Source organism: Trachurus japonicus, chromosome 4 (assembly GCF_045865225.1).
Source record: "Trachurus japonicus isolate A0001 chromosome 4, Traja_1.0".
Taxonomy (NCBI): domain Eukaryota; kingdom Metazoa; phylum Chordata; class Actinopteri; order Carangiformes; family Carangidae; genus Trachurus; species Trachurus japonicus.
The window spans coordinates 33,779,712-33,794,906 of NC_140910.1; the positions used below are offsets into that span (position 1 = coordinate 33,779,712).

Sequence of the window (15,195 nt, forward strand, 5' to 3'; positions counted from 1 at the left end):
CAGTAATTAGCAGCTGAGCTCATCACAGCAGGGGAGGGGGAACTGAACTAATAATATCTCAGTGAATTCGACCTCTGTCCCACTCGAAGCATCTACAAAGTGTGTGTGTGTGTGTGTGTGTGTGTGTGTGTGTGTGTGTGTGTGTTTGTACATGAGCAAGGTCCACGGTGATCAAAGGAGAAACATTTCAGGACTGCACAAGTTACGGTGTGTGCTGCCAAACAGGACTCTGTGTGTGTGTGTCTCTGTGTGTGTATGTGTGTGTGTGTGTGTGTGTGTGTGTCTCTGTGTGTGTGTGTGTGTGTGTGTGTGTGGTTGTGTGTGTGTGTGTGTGTGTCTCTACAGCTCTGCTTTCTCTCTCACCTCGGCTGTCCGGCCGCTGACACACTCCAGAGCCGCCGGCTGCCTTTCATGTGGCTCAGCAGCTTAATAGCTCTGACTGATAATTTCAATGAAACACTTCCTCTGCCCCGGCCCCCACCACACCGCCGCCGCCACGCTGCTCGCCGCTCGCCGCCACGTTGCCACGGCGCTCGCTGCTCGCCGCTCGGCTGTAATTTACAGCTCATTACGCTGATCTGAGGTCTGGCAGCCGTCACTAACCCGACCACCACCTGTCAGTCACACCAGCTGATTCAGGAATTCATTCATCGGCTACTTAGTTAGTTAGTTAACGGTCTGAAGTCACATCGGACAGAGAGAGAGAGAGAGGGAGGGAGTGGGATCAGGATTAGGTCAATTGAGTCAAAAAGGAAGGATATAGTGAAGGAAGGAAGGAAGGAAGGAAGGGAAAAAGGATGGTGGAAAGAAGGAAAGGAAAAAGGAAGGAAAGATAGAAGGAGGGAGGGAACAGATTGGGGGGTCAAAAAGTCAAAAAAGAAGGAAGAAGTGAAGGAAGGAAGGACAAAGGGAAAGATGGGAGGAAAGTAGGAAGGGAAAAAGGAAGGAAAGATAGAAGGAGGGAGGGAACAGATTGGGTCGATTGGGTCAAAAAGGAAGGAAGAAGTAAGGACGAAGGGAAGGAAGGAAGGAAGGAAGGAAGGAAGGAAAGAAAGAAAGAAAGAAAGAAAGAAAGAAAGAAAGAAAGAAAGAAGGGAAAAGGGGTTGTGGAAAGAATGAAGAAAAGAAGGATGAAGGGAGGGAACAGATCAGGTCAATTGAGTCAAAAAGGAAGGAAGAAGTAAGGGCAAAGTGAAGGAAGGAAGGAAGGTAGGAAGAAAGAAAAAAAGAAAGAAAGAAAGAAAGAAAGAAAGAAAGAAAGAAAAAAGGGAAAAGGGGTTGTGGAAAGAAGGAAGGAAAGAAAGATGAAGGGAGGGAACAGATCAGGTCAAATCAAAAAGGAAGGAAGAAGTAAGGACAAAGTGAAGGAAGGAAGGAAGGTAGGAAGAAAGAAAAAAGAAAGAAAGAAAGAAGGGAAAAGGGGTTGTGGAAAGAAGGAAGGAAAGAAAGATGAAGGGAGGGAACAGATCAGGTCAAATGAGTCAAAAAGGAAGGAAGAAGTAAGGACAAAGTGAAGGAAGGAAGGAAGGAAGGTAGGAAGGAAGAAAGAAAGAAAGAAAGAAAGAAAGAAAGAAAGAAAGAAAGAAGGGAAAAGGGGTTGTGGAAAGAAGGAAGGAAAGAAAGATGAAGGGAGGGAACAGATCAGGTCAATTGAGTCAAAAAGGAAGGAAGAAGTAAGGACAAAGTGAAGGAAGGAAGGAAGGTAGGAAGAAAGAAAGAAAGAAAGAAAGAAAGAAAGAAAGAAAGAAAGAAAGAAAGAAAGAAAGAAAGAAAGAAAGAAAGAAAGAAAGAAAGAAAGAAAGAAAGAAGGGAAAAGGGGTTGTGGAAAGAAGGAAGGAAAGAAAGATAAAGGGAGGGAACAGATCAGGTCAAATGAGTCAAAAAGGAAGGAAGAAGTAAGGACAAAGTGAAGGAAGGAAGGAAGGTAGGAAGAAAGAAAGAAAGAAAGAAAGAAGGGAAAAGGGGTTGTGGAAAGAATGAAGAAAAGAAGGATGGAGGGAGGGAACAGATCAGGTCAAATGAGTCAAAAAGGAAGGAAGAAGTAAGGACAAAGTGAAGGAAGGAAGGAAGGTGCGCTGCTCGCCGCTCGCCGCCACGTTGCCACGGCGCTCGCCGCTCGCCGCCACGTTGCCACGGCGCTCGCCGCTCGCCGCCACGTTGCCACGGCGCTCGCTGCTCGCCGCTCGGCTGTAATTTACAGCTCATTAGGCTGATCTGAGGTCTGGCAGCCGTCACTAACCCGACCACCACCTGTCAGTCACACCAGCTGATTCAGGAATTCATTCATCGGCTACTTAGTTAGTTAACGGTCTGAAGTCACATCGGACACACTGCAAAAACTCAAAATCTTACCAAGAATATTTGTCTCATTTCTAGTCAAAACAAATCTAATTCTACTTAAAATAAGACTCATCACATTAAAAAGCAGCTTGTTTTTAGACACTTTTTACTTCTTTCAGGCAGATTTTCACTTGAAATAAGTAGAAAAATCTGATAGTGGAGCAAGTTTTTCTTTCTTATTACAAGCACAAAAAACTTGCTTTCACTGGCAGATTTTTCTACTTATTTCAAGTGAAAATCTGCTTGAAAGAAGTAAAAAGTGTCTAAAATCAAGCTGCTTTTTTATGTATAACTATGTATGTATATGTATAAATATACTTATTTTAGTTATAATTAGATTTGTTTTGACTAGAAATAAGACAGATATTCTTGGTAAGATGTTGAGTTTTTGCAGTGCAGAGAGAGAGAGAGAGAGGGAGAGGGAGCGGCGAGGAGGAGGAGGAGGGAAGGTCGGGACGCTATCGAGTCGTCCTCCTGGGTCAAGGAAGTAAGGAAGGACGAAAGGAAGGAAGAAAGGAAGGAAGGACAAAGGGAAAGATGGAAGGAAAGTAGGAAGGGAAAAAGGAAGGAAAGATAGAAGGAGGGAGGGAACAGATTGGGTCGATTAGGTCAAAAAGGAAGGAAGAAGTAAGGAAGGAAGGAAAGAAAGTTGGAGGGAGGGAACAGATTCGTCCAAGGAAGGAAGAAGGGAGGGAAAAGGAAAGAAAGATGGAGGTAAATAGGGAACAGGTCAACTGGATCAAAAGAGGAGGAAGAAGTAAGGACGAAGGGAAGGAAGGAAGGAAGGAAAGAAGGAAGAGGAAAAGGATTGTGGAAAGAAGGAAGAGAGAAAGGAAGGGAAGAAGGAAGGATGGAGGAAGGAAATAGACAGGAGGGTTTTAACTGTGTGCTTGAAAATGAAAAAAAAAAACTTTTACTTTTGATTTGTTTGTTCAGTAATTTGATAAAATCAGAGAAAAAAGAGTTTTTCTGTGTTGTCATGGTTACGCGGTCGTACGTCAGGACCAGTTAGTCGTGTCACAAGGCAGAACATTGTGATGTCACAGTGAGGTATCACGTGTCACCACATGAACGAGCCTGTGAGTGATGTCATGGGACTGTGACCTCACTGTGACCTTTGACCAAGACAATCTAAATGTAAACACAAAGACATGACAGACCATAATAATAAAGGATTAGTTCATGACACTATAGTGACTGATTGTTGCAGGGACCGACCAGGACACTGTGGAAAGGGAAATGGGGGATTTTATTTTATTTTAGCTGTGATTTGTATCTTTCCACTTCTTTCAGATCTCGTTGCTCATGGCAACTGATCTTTCAAAATAAAAGCTCAGTGAATCTGTTTGATCGGTCAAATCCTGTAGTGAAACCGTGCAGGACATAAGATCAGTCTGATCTGATGCACAACAAATAAATAAAAACCCAAATATACAATACTCAAATACATTATGTGAATATTTATTTTTTTACGTGTTTCATTAAATTAATTAAAATTTCAAACTTAAAATTTCTTTTAAATGTCCAGTAGTTGGGAAAAACAGTAACAGTTCTTAATCTGTAGAATGATCAAATGTCAACTTGATTTACTTTGTCACTCTAAATGGTTTGAAAATAAGGAGCACTGCAAAAACTCAAAATCTTTCCAAGAATATTTGTCTTATTTCTTGTCAAAATGTCTCATTTCTAGTCAAAACTAATCTCTCATTTACTTGTTTTTAGATCATTTTCACTTGTTTCAAACTAATTTTCACTAGAAATAAGTAGAACAATCTGCCAGTGAAAGGAAGTTTATTTTTTGTGCTTGTAATAAGAAAGAAAAACTTGCTCCACTATCAGATTTTTCTACTTATTTCAAGTGAAAATCTGCTTGAAAGAAGTAAAAAATGTCTTAGAAACAAGCTGCTTTTCATGTGATGAGTCTTATTTTAAGTAGAATGAGATTATTCTTGGTAAGATTTTGAGTTTTTGCAGTGTGCAAAACATAAAAAGATAATGTATGTGTATGTATGTGTATATCCTACACTGTACGTACATGTTGTTTATTTGACCAGTTTGAATTTAATTTAAATCACATTTTCTTCCTGAATCCACCAAACTCTGACTGGTGGAGGTTTGATCCAGATTAAAGATAAAAGTGGATCATGTGATCTGATCCGATCTCAGAATCTGGTTTTTAGTTTTGAAACAACACATTTTTTTAAAGATTTGATCCGATTTATGATCCAGAATTAAATCAGATTGCTTTTAAACAACTGATGACGCAGCTCGACCAAACACACACACTGAGGTAAGAGGTTGAGACTCACAGCGATGATGTCCAGCGTGTTGTCACAGACTTTGCGTATCTCTGCGTTCTTGTCGTGCATCAGGTCGATGAGGTAGGCCGGAGCCTCTGGGGGCGTCGTCAAGGAAACAAAACACCTGCATCACCGTTAGAGACTCTCTTGGTACGATTATCATGATTATTATGCATTCATTAAAGCGATAGTTCAACATTTTGTCAAATTGGCCCATTGCCATAATCCCTATAGTCATAACAGCAGGTTTGTTACCTTTATTTGTCGGTGCAAACTGTTTTTAGGGTTGGGGTTAATTCCAACAACTCCACAACGCTCTGGTGGACAAGTTGTGAGCTGCACATTCACCACGCTATGAGATAATAACACAACGTTACCACACAGAGTTGTTTTAGAGGGAAATTCATGCAAAACCGCTGATGCACGTTGCCTTCAGGGACAGTTTTTCATCAACAGTCTCTGTATTTCCCTCTAAAACAACTCTGTGTGGTAACGTTGTGTTATTATCTCATAGCGTGGTGAATGTGCAGCTCACAACTTGTCCACCAGAGCGTTGTGGAGTTGTTGGATTGTGTATTTGATGAGTTTGATGATGAGGGAAACCAAGAAATCCCATAATGAGCCTCCGTAGCGTAGCTCTGAGCAGCTCACGGCTCTGCTCCGCCGTTCTAAAAACAGCTTGCACCGACAATTAAAGGTAACGAACCTACTGCTATGACTATAGGGATTATGGCAATGGGCCAATTTGCCAAAATGTTGAACTATCACTTTAATCAATTTCACTAATATATCAATGTGTAAAAATCAAATATAGTCAAAATCTAATTACATTACTGATTATATACACCGAATATTTGAAGTATCTATTAATATTAGGATCAATTATTAGCTTTCCCCCAGGGGAAATGTTTCGGATTATTTGTCAAGTTTATTTTTAGTTTATTTATTTTTTGAATTACAAATGAGAAACTAACATTTAAATTCCCACCAATCCAGTGTTAATTTGTTTTTGTTCCGTGTGACTTGACATAATCTATTTTTGGAAAGTGACGGTAGTGAGGAATGTTTGCTATTAATTCATTGTGGCATTTAATACCAGGAGGATTAATTGTGCAAACAAGTAATTGTGACATCTCTACAGTTTCTACATTTCCTGTTAGGAGGTGAAACCCCCCCCTCCTCCCCCCTCCCCTCCTCCTCCCTCAGCAGCGCCTGAATCTCTGAAATCCCCCTTTTTATTCTGCCCACAGAAAGAAAAACATCAATCACTGCACGCTGACGACGGAGAGGCACGTTAGTAATCTGACACGAGCTCCACCGACTGCAACCGAACACAATTATAGAGAAAAAGAAGGTTAAAGGGATAGTTCACTCAAAATTCAAGGTCCTCCGTGGCTTCTCTGAGTTACAGGGGGTCTCGGCGTAGCACTGCATGTTCATATGACGGTTGAGAACGGAGCTCACTTTTCTTCGTAACAAAAAGACACACCAAAAAACATCCAAATACCTCCATGCTGCTCGCATGTAATGTCCGTCTTGTATTGAAGCCCCGACATGAGAAATTGTTCCAAAAAAAATTTAATAAGTCTATGTTTTACACTGCAAAAACTCAAAATCTTACCAAGAATATTTGTCTCATTTCAAGTCAAAAATGTCATTTCTAGTCAAAACAAATCTCATTCTACCTAAAATAAGACTCATCACATAAAAAGCAGCTTGTTTTTAGACACTTTTTACTTCTTTCAAGCAGATTTTCACTTGAAATAAGTAGAAAAATCTGATAGTGGAGCAAGTTTTTCTTTCTTATTACAAGCACAAAAAACTTGCTTTCACTGGCAGATTTTTCTACTTATTTCAAGTGAAAATTAGTTTGAAACAAGTGAAAATGATCTAAAAACAAGTTCATTTTTAGGTGATGAGTCTTATTTTAAGGGGAAAGAGATTAGTTTTGACTAGAAATGAGACATTTTGACAAGAAATAAGACAAATATTCTTGGAAAGATTTTGAGTTTTTGCTTGTTTGTAGCGGAAGCTCCCAGTGTCTCAGTTCCACTACAAACAAGCTTAAAATATAGACTTATTTAATTTTTTTTTGGAACAATTTCTCATGTCTGGGCTTCAATACAAGAGGGACATTACATACGAGCAGCATGGAGGTATTTGGATGTTTTTTGGTGTGTCTTTTTGTTACGAAGACAGTTGGTATCCATTTGCAACCGTTATTATATGGACATGCACTGCTACGCCGAGACCCCCTGTAACTCAGAGAAGCCACGGAGGACTCTGAAACTTCTCCCAGCCCTTAGTCCACATAAGATAGGAGATAATGAGGCGGAAATTTCAATTTTGAGTGAACTATCCCTTTAAAATAAAATAAAATAAAAAAACAACAACAACAGAATAAGAGAATAAAAGATACGGGTGTCTTTGATGATGACGTCGCGCGTGGCCTTGTGGAAAACCATCTGGTAGAAGACGTAGAGGATCTGACACACAAACTCGTCGTCTTCCTGTTGGGCTGAGAAACACAAACACAAACAGGTCTGAGATCAGTTTCACCATCATCATCATCATCACCACTGTCTCTTTGGTTCACATCCATCCCATAAACACTCCTCAACCAGCATCGCTGAGAAGGGACCCAGCTCCCCGCCCCCAGACTTGTCGTCTCTCAGCAGCTTCACGTGTCACCGTGGCTACACAGTTCATCTCTTTATCACTCATCATCCTCATATCTATTATAGACTGGCTTAGTTTGGTTTAGTCCGTTTTGTGCACATCCATCATAGGAAGAAGTAGAGTAGGTTGAAGTTATTTCTCCTTAATTTACCCTTTAAAGGGACAACGAGGAGTTTCTCCGTCGGCAGAACGAAAAATAATAATAAAAATAAAAAAGTCTGATATTAATGTGGATGAATCTCCGTTACCACTTGTTAATGGTCCATTTTAGATAAATCTATGGTTTTGTCTCTATGGTTATTTTGTTATTATTAGTGGTGGTGGAAATGCTGGGCGAGCCGACCAGCGTTTCTTTACTTTCGGTTTCGTGGCGAGTCATGAGAATAACGCCGCCGAATCTCCGTTTATGGTGGGAACTACGATGGTATGTGATCGTCTTCCAACCTCTGACTTTAATTCTTGATGAATGAAAACATGAGTCTGTCTTGCGCCGGTCAAAGAATTTCACGGTGCGGAGGCTCATAAATGTAGTGAGGAAACACTTGCTGGTTTGCCTACAGTTGACCAATAAACTCACTCTCCAGACATAAAAATACAATAAATAGAAACATAAATTACTGATTTTCAGATGTTGTTAGAAGCAACGCAGCAAAAACAGGTAAATTCAATCTTGTTCATGCTTTTCTATAATACTCTGCTTTCATTTATCTTTTAACCGTATGTTGTTTTTGCTTCAAGATCCTCTGGTGAGCTCTCGTCTTCTTAACTTAAAGATGTTATATTATATTATATTATATATATTATGTTATATCAGGTTCCCTGTAGCTGCCACACACCTGGTTAATAAAGTTGATTGTGATCTGGACTTTACCAGAGTCCAGGGCGACGTCAAACTGTTTGTTTCTGCACTAAAACACAATCTCACTCTCTCTCAGCTCTAATCAACAGAATGAAGAGGGAACCGACACTTCACCTGTGACTCAACATCTGAGCTGTGAAACACGTCACATCTGCACCGTGCTGCTGCTGCTGCTGCTGCTGAGGCTTTAGGAACAGATGAAGCAGACAGAACTAACGCTGGTGAAGCAGCGAGGGCCGTGACTCGTCCACTCTGCTGCAGCTGCTGAGTCCAACTCTGCAGTTTTACTAATTACAGCTGTTCTTTTGCTGTGACTCATCAACTTCAGACAATCTGCCGGAGATTATTTCTGCTCCGAGGTTAAAACTGAGATTGTTTTTTACATGTAGATGTTAGGGGTGGGAATCTTTTACTATCTCACGATTTGATTCAATTGTGATTTTTGGGGCTATGATTCGATTCAAAATCGATTTTTGATTCAAAACGATTTGATTCCTAATGATTTCTGCTTCAGTCTGTCGGTGTGCAAAGGATCCTCATGATCTTTTTCACATTTATTGAGTTTTATTATTGAGTTTTAAACATGTATCCATGCTTAGATGGAATTGTTGAAACTGTTGCATAAAAGCAATATCACATATTGTTTAAGTAACAAAATTAAAAGTGCCTCTTTATTAAAATGGTGCAGTTTAACATGCTGCCTTTTAAATTCTAAGGAAACGGAGGCCGACAGCAGCAGATTTGTTTCATTTTTTTACTTTTTAAAATCGATTTTGGGACATTTTATATCGATTCAGAATCGTATTAAATGAGAATTGTGATTCTTATGTGAATCGATTTTTTGGCACAGCCCTACTCATTACTGTTGTTCTTTTCCTGTGACTCATCAACTTCAGACAATCTGCCGGAGGTTATTTCAGCTCCGAGGTTAAAACTGAGATTGTTTTTTACATCTAAACATGTAGTTGTGTTTAGTCTGATGCAGCTCAGAGTCGTTCACCACCAGCTCCCTTCATGGAAGTAGGAGGTTTCTTCTTTCTCACCGTTGAGCAGCTCGATGAGAGCGGGAATGATGCCGGACTTGGCCAGCATGGCTGCGCACGAGTCATCCATGGACACGGTGCCGATCATGATCACCACCTCCAGGATGAGGTCATCCTCGGCACAACCTGACATCAGGGAAAAGTACAAGTTGAGTGGAGAAAACAAGCTCATAAAAACTCTCTGTTCCTCTTCTTGTTCTTGTTGGGATCTCATCTAATCTGATCTGAGGACAGCCTGATCCGTGGCCATGTTTACACGGACACAAGCAATTGGAATAAAACAGGAATAAAAGCAGATCTTAAAGGATAATTACCGTTTTTTACTACAAGTGGTTGTGATGAAATTAGCTCCAGCCGAGAGCCGCGTATTAGAGGCTGACATTTTCGCGGGATTCCCGCGGGACACTGTGCGGGAAATTTAAGACTTTTTAAGACCATTATGGATGAAATTTAAGACCTACAGTATCATGACAAATAAAAACGTAAAAATGAAATGCACAAAATAAAAAATTGATTGCAATATATAAGTTGCGTGTTAGGCTTGTTTGTAGTTGAAAATACATTCAATAAAGCACAATGAAGTGTCGGGAGCATTTCATTGAACATTTGCGGTAGCGAGGGCTCTTTCCCAAGGAGCACGGCGCCTAAAGTGAACTATTTGGGGGCACAAAAAGAAATTGGGGAGCAAAATTAAAAATGTTTATGGAACATATTATTTATTTAATTCACTGGCAACCAACAGGCAGATGGCTTTAAAGCAGATAACAGCGGCACGGCCGTTTCGGCTAATGCTGTGTTCAAGGCAGGCTTTTGAAACCGTAAGTTACAGCTTCAAGTCACAACTACGACTTGGTAGCGTTCCAGGTAACCCGTAGCTCGTGTTTTTACCGTCCTGTTGTCTGTGAAAGTTCCCTATAACGGCCACTCGTAACTTCCGACCCGTGAACTCGTACCAGATCGAACTGGTATGACTTCACAGGAAGGAAAAACACAAAGTACGAGTTTCCTTGAACGCACCATGAGTTAGCAGCCCCCGCCCTTGTCAGGCATCAATTGGTCCTCGTGCTACGTCACCACATTCACGCGCATCCCTTGGCTGCACACACAGCCCTTCATGCCGTTCTCTCCCCTCATTGGATAACACTTGTATCCCACAAGGAAAATTTTCTCCTCGGGTTACAGCAGAGCAGAGTGACGGAGAGACTCGTGTTTAGGCTGAAATACTTCATGTAAGTGATTGCTGACGGAAAATAGGACTATTTAGGACTTATATTAACAAAAACATTCCACTGATATCTGCTTTAAGCCTTGAATAATGTTAAGGGTCTACCATCAAAGGACCACAATGGAAATAAGCCTTTGGGCCTTATTGTGTTTTTAATCCTTTTGAACACTTGACTTATGTTGTTCAATAAAGTTTTCAATTCAATTCAATTCAAGGGTCAAATGTGAGCCATTTTTACATCGGAGAACAGTAAAAACACCAACACTTCACCTTCTAATGTGACCCAGAATAGACAAACATGGAAATATTTCAACTTCTTTAACAAAGTTAAAGTTAACTTTTGATTATTCCACACTTCCCCCAACTACCGGTCCGGATAATTTAATGGAAACTGAAATTTGAAGTTTCAATTTTGAAGTTCAAATTTGAAACACATGGAAAAATATTCACAATGTATTTGACTAATGTCTGTAAATTTGTTTTTTTTAATTATTATTTTGTAGTTGATGAACTGCTTGATGCATGTACACACACGGTTTAATCATGATTATTATTATTATATAATCGTGTGAACGATAATAATCCGATTGTAGAGAAACGCTCCTGTAACCGTGGAAACCGACTCGTCATCAGGTCTTTTCTGTTTTAAAGGAGCAGCTGTGATGAACATGAGTTTTACTGGTCAGGATGAAGCAGAGCAGGACGCTGCTGAAGACACTTTTATCTGCTTTGATAAGAGACAACAGAGGAGGAAGAAGATGAAGGTGAAGGTGAAGGTGAAGAGGTCAAAGGTCGTGACACACAGCGATGCGGCCCAGAGCCTCTGGAGCGTTTCCTGTCCTCACATCATCTTCATCTTCACCCGGTGAGTCCTGACTGGTGTCAGAGGAGAGAAACCAGGAGCCAGATGTTCAGAAGGTTTAATCTGGATTTATAAATCCCTTGTTTTTCCATCCAGGATCAATAATCAATAATCCATCTTTACTTTTATCCCAGTTGGATTGGATCAGTCTGATCCAGATACAAACTTTTCTAGATGAACAGAGCTGAGTGTTAATGTGACTGAAGGTCTGGTCTGGCTGTGTAAATAAATAAAAAGCAAATATTCAGTAGATTGGTACATTACATTGAGAATATTTTTCCATGTGTTTCAAATTCAAACTTCAAATTTCAGATTTCATTTAATTATCCAGTGGTTGTAGCCTAGAAATCTCTCTGCCCCCTAGCAGCAGCAAATCTCTTTGCTCCGTAGGTGGGTCTAGAAACGAGCCATAGGAACTTTTTGAGTCTCGAACACCGTTTGTGTTCACCAATCACAGCGCTCTATCTGTTTAGAGAGTCGTTGGGCGGCTTAACGCCATGACGACATACTTGCGACGGTGAAAAACATGACAAGAAGATAGATGGCTTTAGCAAAGGAATGGTTTGAATCGGCGTTCATGGCATCAACTGTGAAAGAATTAAACTTGTCATTTTCTTTAAAAGTTGAGCAAGAAACTGCTCTGAAGTCGTTCATTTGGAAGAAGGATGGATTTGGTGTTTTGCCGACCGGTTATGGGAAAAGTTTAATCTAGCGACGTCATCCTGCTCTTTGCTCTGATTGGTCGTAGCGCTACCCTATTGGTGCAGAGGCAGTTTGAAAGACAGCCTTCATCCCGCCCCCTGGATTGAGCCGAGGTCTACCGCTCGTTGCCAGACTAGACATGTTAATGATATAGTCTGGATGGTCAGGCTACAGTAGTTGGGAAACAGTTCTTCATTTGTAAAATAATCACAAAGTTAACTGTATTTACTTTATCACTGTTATGGTTTAAATATCAGGTGCAAAATATTAGAAAATAAACGTACCGTATATGTATATATCCTACATTATAAATGTTGTTTATTTGACCAGTTTGAATCCATCAAACTGCTGGGATCAGATTAATCCTGATGTTCTGGATCAAAGTTTTCCTGATCCGACTAGAAAGTTCTGATCAACACAAACTGAGGGTTTGATCCAGATTAAAAACAACCGATCTCAGGATCTGGTTTTTAGTTTTGAAACATTTTGTTCATGCTTTCATTGAATCTGTCACCCATTTCGCTAAATACCTGTCCAAACTCGGTTGCAACTTGTCCGACTGATTATTGTATGTCTGTCCAGATTTTGTCTTTGTCTTGTTTTGTTTTGTTTTGTTTTTATTGTATTGTTCTGTATCCTTTCATTGTACTGTGATGTGTTGTGTTGTTGTGTTTTATGTTGACATGAGGTGCGCAGGACCCCCTCGAAAATGAGTTGCGACAACTCAAGGGGTTTATCCTGCTGATAATAAACAACTTAAACAACAACAACACATTTTCAAGATTTGATCCGATCCATGATCCAGAATGTAATCAGATTACTTTTCATCAACTGGGCCCAGAGGTTTGGAGCGGGTTAGGGTTCGAGCTGCTCTGTAGGTTTAGAGGGAGCTGACAGAAACAGGACAGACTGTCCCATCAGACACAGCAGAGACAGACCTGGCTTCAGCCGGTCCTTCAGGAACGGCACCAGCTTGAACTCTTTCAGCAGCAGAGCCCAGTCCAGCTCCGAGACCGTCAGGTTGGCCAACGTCCCCAGACACTCGATCACAAACTCCTCGGCCTCGTCCTCGTTGATCTGAGCCGCCAGGTCGCCCACGTGATCCTAGAGGAGGAGGAGGAGGAGGAGGTCACACAAACACTGAACAGCAACGCCAGCCCATAATAGCCCTGCCCAGAGATTTACAACATACAGTGTTGTGAACAGACCCAAAGAAACGGCCTATTTTCACGGCCTAAAAGAGGTTTTACCTGAAAAAAATACACAGTTCCATTGTTCGCTATAATATAATTTTTTCCAGCCCTTCAAAGTTCAGGAAAAACACAGTTTTTATTTGGACCTAACCAACTGCTGATCGGCGGGCGCTAACCCTGGGCGGAGGGATACGTGAGTTGGTTAGGTCCAAATAAAAACTGTGTTTTTCCTGCACTTTGAAGGGCTGGAAAAAATTATATTATAGTGAACAATGGAACTGTGTATTTCTTTTTCAGGTAAAACCTCTTTTAGGCCGCGAAAATAGGCCGTTTCTTTGGGTCTGTTCACAACACTGTATGTTGTAAATCTCTGGGCAGGGCTATTATGGGCTGGCGTTGCTAACGGGAGGAGTGCAGAGAGTCTTCTACTGCAATTAAAGTACTTAGGGGCTATTTGGAGATCATACAACCCAACTTAAAAAAAAATGCTACTATCCCTTTAAGTCCTTTAAACAGGACAAAGCGGATGTTATGGTTCAGACGTTCGTGGCGTTGACTGACCAGGAAGAGGCTCTTGGTGGCTCCACCGTGCTGAGACAAGTTCCTGATCATCTTCATCACCAGGACGTCCTTCAGCTTCAGGGCGCGCTTCATCAGCATCTTCAGACCGTTACCTTGACGACGACGAAGAGGAGGAGGAGGAGGAGGAGGAGGAGGAGCACAGAGAGACTTTAGTATTAGAAACCCACCACAGAGCTGTTCACTGCAAAAACTCAAAATCTTTCCAAGAATATTTGTCTTATTTCTTGTCAAAATGTCTCATTTCTAGTCAAAACTAATCTCTTTTCACTCAAAATAAGACTCATCACCTAAAAATTAACTTGTTTTTAGATCATTTTCACTTGTTTCAAACAAATTTTTCACTTGAAATAAGTAGAAAAATCTGCCAGTGAAAGCAAGTTTTTTGTGCTTGCAATAAGAAAGAAAAACTTGCTCCACTATCAGATTTTTCTACTTTTTTCAAGTGAAAATCAGCTTGAAAGAAGTAAAAAAGTGTCTAAAAACAAGCTGCTTTTTAATGTGATGAGTCTTATTTTAAGTAGAATTTGATATATGACAAATATTCTTGGTAAGATGTTGAGTTTCTCTCTGCTCTGGTACCTGCACAGAACAGCTGTGCGTTGCTCCTGTTGGCCGCCAGGTTGATGCAGAGTGAGATCAGCTCCACGTCCATCTTCTCCTCGCCGCTCTCAAACACCATCTTCATCAGCTGTCAACCAAACACACACACACACACAAACAAACATTAGGTAAGTATAGTTTAAAGACGGGCCGATCATCGACATGAGGCAGATACTATCGGCCCATATTCAGCATCTTTTCAATAATTAGTATCGGACGTTTTTTCACCGATAACCAACAACATAAATGTATTTTTTAAACACTCTTCAAACAGTCATGACTCTTTAATCTCCGGCCCACTGAACCAGGATCAGTGTTGGAGTTTAAGTGTTATTTGACAAAAATTCAACGTCTTTCTTAATCACAGATTTTTACAGTGTACAAAAAAGAAACACACACTTCGCTGTATTCAGTCTGATCCCAGGTGTGTTATTCTAAACTGTGACACCAAAGTTTTCATTTTTATTGCAAATGAACATCGTTGTAAATATTCCTTGATCACTAATAATCGTTACGTGCAGCGGCTGTTGTCCGTCTGCCGTCTGCCCAATTTCAGGTGAATGCAGCATGAAAAATACGATTGAGTTGCTTGTGATATACAACCGCAACGCTAGATGGGAGATGGGAATTCTTACACAATGTACCTTTAAAGCAGAAGTAAGCGATCCGGTCGTTTTGGCTAATGCTGCGTTCCAGGCAGGCTTTTGAAACCGTAAGTTACAGCTTCAAGTCACAACTTACGACTTTGTAGCGTTCCAGTCAACCCACTCGTGTTTCTCCGACCTGTTTTACCTGTGAAAGTCACTATAA

The 15,195-nt window shown here is 40.7% G+C and overlaps 1 protein-coding gene across 1 annotated transcript in view; it reads right to left on the reverse strand.

Annotated features, from left to right (window-relative positions):
* Positions 1 to 15,195, reverse strand: part of kifap3a (kinesin-associated protein 3a) — an 85,132-nt gene that overhangs the window by 24,971 nt on the left and 44,966 nt on the right. The window contains exons 12-17 of the mRNA XM_085775250.1: positions 14,365 to 14,473; positions 13,765 to 13,877; positions 12,949 to 13,114; positions 9,222 to 9,347; positions 7,060 to 7,158; positions 4,650 to 4,735 (exon numbers count right to left, since the gene is read on the reverse strand). Of these exons, the coding sequence (XP_085631376.1) occupies positions 4,650 to 4,735; positions 7,060 to 7,158; positions 9,222 to 9,347; positions 12,949 to 13,114; positions 13,765 to 13,877; positions 14,365 to 14,473 (699 nt within the window). The remainder of the gene's footprint in view (positions 1 to 4,649; positions 4,736 to 7,059; positions 7,159 to 9,221; positions 9,348 to 12,948; positions 13,115 to 13,764; positions 13,878 to 14,364; positions 14,474 to 15,195) is intronic.